The sequence below is a fragment of the Pygocentrus nattereri genome, chromosome 15 (genome assembly GCF_015220715.1).
Source record: "Pygocentrus nattereri isolate fPygNat1 chromosome 15, fPygNat1.pri, whole genome shotgun sequence".
Classification (NCBI taxonomy): Eukaryota; Metazoa; Chordata; class Actinopteri; order Characiformes; family Serrasalmidae; genus Pygocentrus; species Pygocentrus nattereri.
Genome location: NC_051225.1, coordinates 19900888 through 19913372, shown reverse-complemented (window position 1 = coordinate 19913372; position 12485 = coordinate 19900888). Strand labels below are relative to the sequence as shown.

General features: G+C 37.7%; 1 protein-coding gene across 3 annotated transcripts in view; it reads right to left on the bottom strand.

The window, feature by feature from the left end:
* The window catches only part of si:ch211-51h4.2, a 162275-nt gene that overhangs the window by 115443 nt on the left and 34347 nt on the right, over positions 1 to 12485 (bottom strand). For all 3 annotated transcript variants that reach the window (XM_037545287.1, XM_017722588.2, XM_037545288.1), the window contains exon 7: positions 12373 to 12438. In XM_037545287.1, coding sequence (XP_037401184.1) covers positions 12373 to 12438 — 66 coding nt within the window. The remainder of the gene's footprint in view (positions 1 to 12372; positions 12439 to 12485) is intronic.

The window sequence follows — 12485 nt, the reverse complement described above, 5'->3', positions numbered from 1 at the left end:
TTTTTTTAATCAAATCATCAAGACCCATAAAAATGGCATATCATCACTGCTAGAACAAATGGTATCTCTAAAATGGCAACTTCATGAGAGAAAAAGATGTTTTAACTGTTAATGTATGGAATATAATAAGACTTTTTATATGTAATTCTGGTTTAATTCTAATAGTTCATTCATCAGGAATAGGAGGTTTTGTTCCAACAGCAATTATATAAAAAACCCAATAAAGCAAGGAGAAATCTGCCTGCACAGCAGAGAAAGGCCAGGCTTAACACATTCAATATTATTGATGGTAATGACAAGATGGAAAATCACGGCTAGATCAAGAACCTCAGATGCTAGGACCAATTTCTATTAACCAGAAGCACGGCAGCTCAGCTCAGCTGCGATCAAAACTTCACATTATATCGATGAAGCTCTGCCTAGAGGAAGCCCCATGGCTTTAAAACCAGCTACAAAGGAATTCTTCAGAGTATCCATAATTAAAAAGGGTGTGAATGCATATATGACCATCTGACATCTGGCGTTCCAATGCTCATTGACTCGGACCCTCTGACATTTAAAATTTCGGCCTCAAAATGCTCCAGCGTACCAAGTCTATTTTTACAGGCTTAAACATATGACCGATGGTCTGAATATCAGCAGGGGAAGATCAACTGACTGATCAATACACCTCAGGTAAATGTTCTCACATCCTTTTATAACTTAATTAGTGCATTTGCTTAGGTGGATTTGGCAGTAATGACCCCCAAAAGGCTTGTAAAAATTGTCTCTTAATGGACTCTGGGCCTGTTTGCATCTGGAGGAAAAGTGGAGATAAAGGGAGTTAGGAACAGAGAGACAGAAAGCGAGAGAGAGAGAGAGAGAGAGAGAGAGAGAGAGAGAGAGAGAGAGAGAGAAACACAGATGGAAGTGGTGACAGTGCACATTTGTCGCAGCTTCCCCATTTTCACCACACTGATAACCCGGGAGCTGATAATATTAATAAAATGTGGCTCACGTGCCCCATTACCTAAAGCTGGCTGCAATAACATATCCATTAATGTGAAGTTCTCACATTTCAGTCCTCAAAACATCAGATAAACAAGAAATCTATACTAGAAAAAGAAGTTTATACTATCATATTAAAGAAAAATAGCAGGCTAAATTCCTCAACACTAACAGTCAAAAACCACCTCAGCCTACTGATGTCATGGTAAAAACCTGCCAAAACAAAAGGAAGGAGTTTTGAAATGTGGCTCATGGGCCTTTCTGTTCCCCAGTACACAGCTTTGGTTGTGAGAATGTAGCCAATAAAGACACCTGCGCTCGAAAGCGTGATTTAGATATAATTACTTCCTCTTACATTGCTTATTACGATAATACCAATGTGTGTCAAACTGGTATTGTATGTATTACCAAACCAAGTTTTCGTAGTACATCTGTCAACAAGCGTTTTATGGAGGGCTAAGTGGCAGCTTAGTTTTGTACATCAAGAATACGCTGGATGATCATCATCCAATACACTGAATATACTAATGAGAGACTTGAATTGTGATGTTACAACTTACATACAGACCATGCTTGCGCTAATGCAGCTAACTTGTTTGAGTTTTTGCACTGTAAATTAGTTGTTGGCTTACGACAGATAACTTACGACAGTATCGAACTTATGCTCCACATCTAATAAACTGACATATATAGAGTGTAGATCCATATAAATATTTTCTAAACTGTCATAGTAGCAGTAGCTTAGCAGCAGCCACAGCAAAAAAGACCATTTTTATGTTTACACTGTGTGGTGAAGTTGACAGTTTGGGTTTTAGTTTTTTTTTCAAAAAAATAACTTACACACACACACACATATCTTTGCTAAGGTAGTTGGTTAGCCTGCTGCAGATAATGTTCTTTCTTAACAGACTCTGATCTCCCTCTCCTGCCCTGATTCACGCTTTCGCTCATAGATTTTGGATCTATACATCAATAATGTGAATCACCCGCATCAGTACAAATGTTGTTCATGTTTAACATGAGTGAGATCGTTAAAATATCTAGCTGTTCTGTAAAGTCTTCTACTGTGCTGGGAGACTGGGAGGCTGTGAGGCAGGTCAGTTGATGGAGAAACATGCAAATGCATACACATACACACACACCCTGGCCGCTCTTCCTCACACACACATTTAACTAGTTTTACTTGCACAATGATTTATTTAAAACGATACCATCACAGTCTTTATTCTTCATATTTTTCAGTGAAAGTGTAAGAAAAGTGATAGTAAATGCTAGTGGATGCTAACAGGCTAGGTCAACAGGCCCTGAACTCTTCAAGACGTATATTAAATACAACTTTTCAACAAATAACACATAAAACTATATACACTTTGGCGTTTCTGCAAAATAGATGCCAGCGACATGCAAGAGGTTTCTGCTGAGACACAATTATGACTTCAATGTAAAGTTCTCACATTTCAAAACTTGCATCTCCACTTCTGTCGATTTTTCATTTTTCTACGTCATTTCTCCTTTACATTGTGTACAAATTTAATTATGATTGGACCAATAGAAATGCCCCCAAATCATCCATCCATCCATTTTCTAAGCCGCTTCTCCCTCAGGGTCACGGGGCGTGCTGGAGCATATCCCAGCAGTCCTCGGGCGGAAGGCAGGATACACCCTGGACAGGTCGCCAGTCCATCGCAGGGCAGACAGACACAGACAGTCACTCACACACTCACACCCAGGGGCAATTTAGCATGTCCACTTGGCCAGACTGCATGTCTTTTGACTGTGGGAGGAAACCGGAGAACCCGGAGGAAGCTCACGCAGACACAGGGAGAACATGCAAACTCCACACAGAGAGGACCACGGTCACCCAGCCAGGGAATTGAACCCAGCGCTACCCACTGCGCCACTGTGCCCCCAAATCACTTAGAATAAAATCTCTGCATTAACGTTTTTGCCCTCTACCATACCCGCATTTCCAGCCAAAAATGAGATACCAGCATTACCAACCAAAAACCTCACCACATTCACAGAAAAGCCCCTCGTCTCTGCTCGCTACAGCAGATGGAAGCAGATATTATCCCTCTATTTCATGTTGTTTTTATCACTTAACAATGACATGATGCATATTTACCATGGATAAAAGGAGTTTGTATATAAAGCTATAAAATGCTTTTACTTGCTCACAATATTAAATGCTGTGCTTTTTAATGCATTTTTCTGTGGATGACGTTTCTATACTGGATATTTTCCCTCAGAAAAGCACATTTTTATGTGTCCTCCTTCAAAGTTGTGGTTCACATCTGTTGGAGTGTGAAGCTGATATTTTAATTACAGTAGATCAGTATCACATGAATGTTATGCAAAATTGTTGAAGTACACTTGTTGCCTACACGCAACAGTGACAAGTGAAATGAATTAGCCAGTAGCGAGTAAGGTGTCACTTATGCAGCCACTAGAGGAAATGCTTTTTACAGAATGCAGTTATTCTTTAGCTTTTCATTTAGAAGGTTTTAAAAATTTTAGAATAATTTGTGTTGTTTATTTTTATGCAGTACTAGTGAATACAAGGCCATTCCAGGTAATACTGTCATGTAGCATTCCGTGTATGGTTTTTTTATTTTTTATTTTATTAAATGATTCTTTTAATTTTTAGAACGGATCAAACTGTTATTTGTGTTAAAATTAAATAAATAAAAGTAAATAGATTTGGTCTTTGTTGCACAACGTTGCCTAATGGCAACATACCATAAAATATCTCTGCACACTTTATTATTTTTTTTTAATGACTACTATTTTAATAAATCAGGTCAATTTTTTTGTTCAAGAAAACTGAACCAAAAATGATTGGTTTGGTATTGGTATCAAAAAATATTTGCTTCATAGTGCATGCATTTCTCTGAGCTCCCCTCCAATGGTTGACATTTTAGTCGAAATATCGAGTTTCTTTATAGCAGTTTGCCATTTGAATTACTCGGTGGCTAATCTTTAGGAATTGTTCACACAATGACCAAGCCAAAAGCGCCAAAAAAGTTGGAGAAACCAACTAACGAGACTGATGAAACAACGCCGAGTAACGAAACACAGGGGGCTAACCACCATGAGGCCAGCCTGCTTATCCTGGAGGTTAATCCAGGAATATCAGACATTCTGTCAGCCATCCACGAAATGAGCAGCAAAATGAACGACAGATTCAACAGCTTGGAGTCTACTCTGCAATCTAACAGACTGCTCTTAACGACCATGGCAGTCGGATTGCTGAATTGGAGTTAGTCAAGTCTGATCACGATAACCGGCTAATCACGCTGGAGCAGGCATGGCAGCAACTGGTTGCAGAGAATAAGACGCTCCGCAATAAGGTCGTCGATCTTGAGGGACGTTCTAGGCATCAAAATATTAAAATCTTGGGTTTGCCTGAAAATATTGAAAAGGGGCGACCAGAGGAGTTCCTCGTTAGATTCTTCTCCGACTTGTTAGGGGCTAAGAACTTTTACAAGCCTTTGGAGATGCCGTGCACATCGGCTCGGAGGGCAGCCATCAGTGAGTTCAGCCCGCCCCTCGGGTGATGATAGCTAGGATTCATCACTGTCGTATGAGAGAGGGGATTCTGCAGCTCGCACGGCAAAAGCATCCTCTGTCGTTCGAGGGACAGAGGATCTTCTTCTTCCCAGATCTTCCATCGGAGGTGGTGAGACAGCGACAGCTCTTTGAAGGTGTACGGAGGAGGCTGAGAGATTCTGGTGCAGTGTGTGGTTTTCTGTACCCAGCGCATCTCCGTGTGACATGGGACAATGCCACTAAGTTGTTCACCACCCCACAGGAGGCTGAAGTGTTCTTGAACGGTGTGCTTGGGAAAAACTCTGAGGTAGATTCTTGAAGTGTAACAGTAAAACTGTAACACAGTGACACCCCACCCATGTTGGCACACTATCTCATGTTTGTTTATGATATTTTTTGCTGTAAATATATGTGGCTCCCCAACCCACTGATACTGCTTTACTGTGGTTATTTGAAAGTTTTATTTCTGCCCGGGGACTTTCCATTAGAGTCAAAAAGTCTTTGCAGTTTGAACACATTTCCACCATAACGGATCCGAATGGGCGATACATAGTAGTAACTGGACACATTTGTAAGTCACATATAACTCTGTTAAATATTTATGGACCTAATTTTGATGATGCAATATTTTTTCGTAAGAGTTTTGATTCCTTGCCAGACTTAACTAATACACATTTAATTGTGGGTGGGGACTTCAATACTGTGTTAGATAAGCATTTAGATAGATCATCAACAAAATTATGTAACCTGTCTAGCTCCTCAGTTGTTTTACAACATCTGATTTCCTCTAACAATCTGGTGGATATTTGGAGGACTCAACACCCAACAGACAGAGACTATTCTTTTTTTTCACAAAAGCATAAAACTTACTCTCGTATTGATTTCTTTCTATTAGATGTGAAATTAATATCTAATATTGTTAATTGTAAATATCATAACATTCTGATCTCTGATCATTCACCAGTTTCACTGACTCTTGATTTTGGGGTCCCAAAACAGAAATTTATCTGGCGGTTTCATCAGAGTTTACTCTCAGATAAACGTTCTGCCAGTACATATCTTCCAAAATATCAGAATTTCTGGAACTCAACGATACTTCTGATGTCTCGGATTCAACTCTATGGGAAGCTTTTAAGGTAGTTATACGGGGGCATATTATTTCGTATGAAGCATCTTTAAATAAGTTGAAAATGTGCCGTCTGGGAGAAATTTAATATGAGATATCAAAACTGGACAATTCATATAGAAACTCAAAGAGTACTCAGACTTTACAAAAGATACTTAATTTAAAATATGAATATAATACAATCATTACACATCAGGCCTGTGATCAGATCTTAAGAGTCAAGCAGAGGTATTTTGAATTTGGAGATAAACCCCAAAGACTATTAGCTCGTCAGCTGAGAGGTTTCCAAGCAAACAGAGCTATTCATCAAATAAAATCACCTTCAGGAGTATTAATCACAGATCCAGTAGCAATAAATGACTGCTTTAGAGAATACTATGAAAAGCTAAATCAAAGTAAGGCAAAAGGGGATGTTAAGACTTGGTTAAAGAACTTTAAATTACCTAAATTAGACAAAGCTGCACAAAGAGCTCTGGATTCGGAAATTACCTCTGAAGAAATCATTGACTCAATTAAATCATTTCCTAGTGCTAAAGCCCCCAGTCCGGATGCTTTTGGAATTTAATTCTTCAAGAAGTTTGCTAGTCAGATTACCCCACTTTTACTGAGAATGTTTATACATCCTACTAAAGTTGGAATACTTCCCAAAACCTTATATGCTGCACATATTTCGCTTTTGTTAAAACCTGCGAGAGATAAAACAGATCTTTCTTCATATAGGCCAATCGCATTGTTAAATACTGATTTGAAAATTCTTACTAAGGTATTAGTGAATAGATTGAAGCAATATATTACTTCTATTATTCATCCTGACCAGACTGGTTTTATACCTAATAGGTTTTCTTTTTTCAAATGTTAGACGACTCATGGACATTATATACCATAAATATCATGGAGTGCCTGCACACGCTGTTCTCAGCCTTGATGCAGAAAAGGCATTCGATCAAGTAGAATGGGGCTATATTATAGCTACCCTTAAAGAGTTTGGGTTTGGGCATGCCTTTATCTCTTGGATACAAAATGTTATATGCGCATCCTACTGCTTCTATCCTTACCAACCAGGAGCACCTTACTTTTCTCTTTACAGAGGGACACGTCAAGGGTGTCCTCTCTCCCCCCTTCTCTTCTCTATAGCCATAGAACCCTTAGCGATTAGCATAAGAGAAGATGAGAATATTAAGCCTATAATTTTAGGGGGGGTCGAACATAAACTCTCATTGTATGCGGATGATATAATTCTGTTTTTATCTGAACCAGAACAATCTATTCCTCCCTTGCTTAAACTCATTGGCTCATTCAGTGAAATATCTGGCTATACCATTAATTGGCAAAAGAGTGAATTCATGGCTCTGTCAGCTAATCATAATCCCAGGTTTTTAAGTTCCTTGCAATTTAAAATTTCCACAGTTAAAATAAAATATCTTGGTATTGAAGTAACGAAGAATCCTAATGCACTGTTTAAGCATAATATTGCTGAAAAGATGATTAAACTTAAACAGGACATTGATAGGTGGAGAATACTACCCCTTTCCCTTATTGGATGGGTGAATGCAATCACAATGGTTTCTCTTCCTCGATTCTTATACCTGTTTCAGAATATTCCTATTTTTATCCCCAAATCCTTCTTTAAATCACTGGATTCTATTATTATGCCATTTATTTGGGGGTTTAAAACTCATAGAATTTCGAAAACTCACATACAGAAACCTAGGTCTTTGGGTGGTTTAGGATTACCATGTTTTTTGCATTATTACTGGACGGCTAATGCTAGGGCTCTGGCTTACTGGCAATATGGTTATAAGGAAGGCACTTCTTTAGATTTACCTCCCTGGTTGGCAGTTGAAAAAGATCTGATTGTTGACTCTTCTATTCCTGCTCTTCTTTTCTCTTCACCTAGAGCTCCTTTAGCTTTAAAGAAAGATCATTTTATAATATATAACTCTCAGAAAATCTGGCACCAAATTAGGAAAGCTTGTAATCTTCCAGCAACTCTCATATTTGCCCCAATTTGGTACAATCATTCCTTCTCATCCTCTTTATCTGACAGTACATTTCGTAACTGAAAAAAAGGCATTGTAAAGTTTCAATTTCAACAATTGAAAACAAAATATTCGCTCTCTCAATCAGATTTCTTTAGATACTTACAGATAAGAAGTTATATTCAACAGAATATACCTTCATATCAATCCCTCTCCTCTGAGGATCCTGTTTTGCACATTTTGGCTGGACCCCCAGAGGCAAGGCAAATGGTCACTCGCCTTGTTGGTGCTTTCTCAAAACAGTTAAGTTTCTCTACAAATCATCTGAGGGTTGCATGGGAGAAAGAACTGTGTATTGTGTCTGTGAAGAAAGTCTTGTCAGAATAAAGTTTTGTTCAGTCAATGCCAGACATCAGCTTTTGCAATTCAAAGTCATACATAGACTCCATTATTCGAAAACAAAACTTCATCGTATTTTTCCTTCATTTCCTTCCTGCCATTATGTGACAGATGTAAAGAAGCAGAGGGTTCCCTTGCTCATCTTTTTTGGATGTGTCCTAAACTTGATACCTATTGGGGTGATATATTTGGATTCTATAGGGAAGTATATGGTCTAATGTTGTCTCCTGACCCTGAAATGGCTTTGTTTGGTTTTTCCATGGCATTTCAAAATTTTGATAATTGTATACAATCTGCTATAACATATGGTATGATAGTTGCTAAGATCATTTTAAGGCTGTGGAAGTCGTCCATCCCACCTACGTTTAAAATGTGGCTGACAGAAGCAGTAAATGTGTTGCATGTTGAGAGGCTCAGATATGTGTTGTCTGGTAGTTTGGAAAAGTTTTGTAAAATATGGAACCCTTTTTTGGAGTACTTAGCCAATGCGCATAACCACTAGGTGTTTCACTGTAGCTGCTTTATTTACCTATTATTTAATCTATCTTATTTATTACCACTGCTCAGTTGATTCTGTGGATGTTTGTGAGCCTACTGTACTGTGCCCCTTGCTTTTTATTGTGTCTGTTATTTTATTTTATTTTTATTTATTTATTTTTCTTTCTTTATTTTTGTCTTTAAAAATGCTGAATCATTGTTAATATTATGGAAGCATATAATATCAAAATCGTATAATATATTAAAAAAAAAAAAAAAAAAAAGAATATCATAAATGCCGCTCACATGTCTTACTGTTTCCCATTACACAGACTGGCCATGAAAATATAGTCGTGATTGCAAAGTTCTCATATTTACCACAGCCCCTAAATAAATATCAAGCAAATCAGTCCTTTAAAACACCAGATAAACAACAAATCTTGACACCTACCAGCCCAAATGGTACCAGTCAGAAAAACAGAAGGCCACAATGATTTCACTATAAAGTCACTAGATCACTTGAGCAATTACAACCAAATAATATGAATACATTATTAAATTGTTAAAAACATAGTTACAGATTCATCCACTCATGGGGAGGCAAAGCACAACCGATGTAACAAAATGTTCCTCTGCATGCTTAGTTTAGTTTATTTCATATTTAGTTAATATTTCAAATTAGACAAATAGACTAAGATAACATACAGTGCAGGGAGAGGCAAAAAACAGGCTTATTTAACAACCCTCAAATAACTTAAATACTAGCATCGACATAAACACATTAAACATACATTTGAATGTGTAAGGATGTATGTGTGTTGTGAATGTGCATAAGAGCATCTATGCATATATAAAATATAAATACATATGCTCATGAAATGATATTTATACAACCATATTAACTTCCTGAGCAGTAGTAATAATAAACTTCACAATAAATGAAGCAAATAAAACAATAGAAAAACTACAAAAAAATAAAAAATACAATACAATACAGTAATGAAGTAAAGCATCTTCTATAGGATTTTAAAGAAGAACAATTTTTTGCCAAATGGGAAATCCTATTCCATATTTTAGTGCCCCTAAATCTTGGGAGGATGAAGATCTGAAGATTGAGGAGTTAAATATGGATGAATGTCTGAATTTACTGTGAAATAATTTAACTACTAATTTAACATAACTGCTCTGGAATATGCCTTTCACTTGAATACACCTTATGAATAAAAACACCCATTTGAAAAATATTGATATCATAAATTGTAAGAATTTGAAGTTTCTGGAACAAAGGAGCAGATGACGTATTTAAATCTGATCACGTTGAATGCAGTTACACATTTACACCAGAGAGGTCCCCAAATTCCCAAATGTTACATCATGCAGCTTAATAATTACAGCTCACATGTCCATTCATATGTGAGGAAGCACATGGTTACTTTAGAAACACACAAGGTGAATCAATCTCTGCTTCCTCATAACGGTGTGTTTTCTTGAAGCGGACCTCGTCTCAAGTGTTTTTTGCAGAGGAGATGAGAAAAGTTGCCAAGCTGTGGGCTATGAACTCAAGGGCAAAGGAACACAGCTATGATTTGTGCACAATGATCACATCCATAAATCACTAGGCTGATTCAAAACCTTTATAGACCTTAATATTAATACCGTTTTTGGGGATGATAAATGCATGGGTGCTCAAATTCGAGTCGGGACTTTTGCTGTCCCAAGATGGCATTTAAAAACATGTTAGTGGCTTAAGGAAAGATGTGCGACTTGCTAGGAGGATAAACATGAAAGAAAAGGAAAAAAAAAAACCCGGAGCAGAGCAGGTTGCAATTAGAGCCATTCCGTAATTGAATTAAGAGAGCGTATGCTGCTCTTGGAAAGGATTCCTGAGTCTGTTTATTAAATTTTCCTGTTTATGTTGTCGAGTTCTGGGTTGCATACTGATGCGTACATGAAATTTGTCAGATCATCCTTCATGTCTAAGTAGTGTCTGACACATCAGCTCTGATAAAGTGCAGCCGCAACAAAACACGCATAAGCTTTCATGCATTATTAATAGGAAACCCATCACTGCTGTGAAAATGATTTTAGAGACACTTCCTTTTGGCACGAGAGTTTGAAGAGAGAGAGAGAGAGAGAGAAAAAAAAACAACCTCTCAGCCTGACCCATGTCATTGCCATATATTCTTTCAAGTTAGGGAAAGCAAAACTAAATCCTCTGCTCAACAACTTTTCTAAAAAAAAAAAGCATTGCTTGAGAGGGCTTTTGTCTTTCCCCGAGACATTACTGAAAAATATGACTGCTTTGAAAACAAGTTACAAGATCACATACCCTATGGGCATGATATAATGAGTGAATTAGCAGTTACCAAATATGCGATTGCATTTGTAACTGCTCTCCTAACTGCTATTCTTCATCTCCTCCTTGGTAGAGCACATAAGCTCAGCGTTCAAACAGTCTTTTAGAGGATGAACAAAAGCAGTGCATCTTTTCTGATATCACAAATTAAAGGAATAAAAATAAACCTGTAGGCTCAGGCATAGCCACACATTCTCAACAATGTTTTCTTCAATATAGTGTGCAGCTGGAGTTTGGAATTGGTCAGAGCTACTCATTCACATCTTGTTAAGATCACCTGTATGTAAGGTAAATACTACATTCTGGCAGGCAATCCAGCAACCTAGTGTAACACTGACATTGTATGTTTGTATATCCAGGACGGCAGACTTTGCATAAATGGAACTCTGGAGTATTCAGACGACTCCCTCTTGGCATGTTTTGGGTCAGAATCAATTATCTTTGACCTTCTTACTCTGCAGGTATGTATGCATTATGACTACAAGCATAATTGCAGTCGAATGTACAGTACATGACATTACCGATACACTGAAGAAATCCATGGGGTGAATTAGTGTGTTTTTTTTTTTTTTTGAATCACTAAATACATTTTGTGGGAATGGTACACAGACCATTACACACTACTTGACAGTGTCAAAAACATACATAATAAATTCAGAGATAAATGAAAAAAGGTTCTATGTCTGAAATTAAAGCTGGATACACATGCATCACATACTAACATGCTACAATGTTGGTTTCATTGTTGTGCTATGAATGATCAAGCACCCAACTAATGTCTTCTCAGAGGTGGTCCTATGGTGGTCCTTTTCCATTGGGTTAAAGGGTGGCTAACAAAGAAATAAATAAAAAAAAAAACAAAAATGAAATATTGTTAAAAGATACTGAGAATTTGGAAATCCTGCTAAACCACCAAAGCTGTCACCAATCAAATAAACAGTTCTTAATGCTTTCGTTTTTTGAGAGAGAGAGAGCAAGAGCAAGAGGGCAAGAGAGAGAGATATAGAGAGAGAGAGGGGAAACATCTTTCTTCAGATATGAAAAAATCCACAGGTGTTTGTCCATCCTTCCACTGTGAGAAGATGACTCAATGTGATGTGTCTGAAAGTGTGAAAATGTGTAGCTGTCAGGAAGCTGTTACTGAGAAATGGAAATTAACACAAAGAAGAAAGTTGCTGGTGCTCTCAGAACAATGGACCACACTCTGCAGAGCTCAGACTTCAACATCACTGAATGAGTTTTGGATTATTTGTAGATGAAGGAAAGAAAAGCCAACTAAAATGTGGAAAAATACTGCTGCAGAATTCTTTGAAAACTGAAACCAGTTCTCCCGAAAATAATGGAAGTTGTATTGAAGGTAACACTGGCCACTAAAACGTATAATTAAAATTAGCTACTGAAGCTTATACACACACACACACACACACACACACACACACACACACAAACTCTAGTTGGTCTCTTGCCCATAAGAGACTGCTCATAAAGCATTAGCTCACCTGATATGAAGCAGTGCAGCGTAGGCCTCACTCCCAGCCAAAACGTAACTGATCCCAATAGACACACTGTGGAAGACAAAGGCACTTTATCAGGTCTCTCCATTTCACTAATT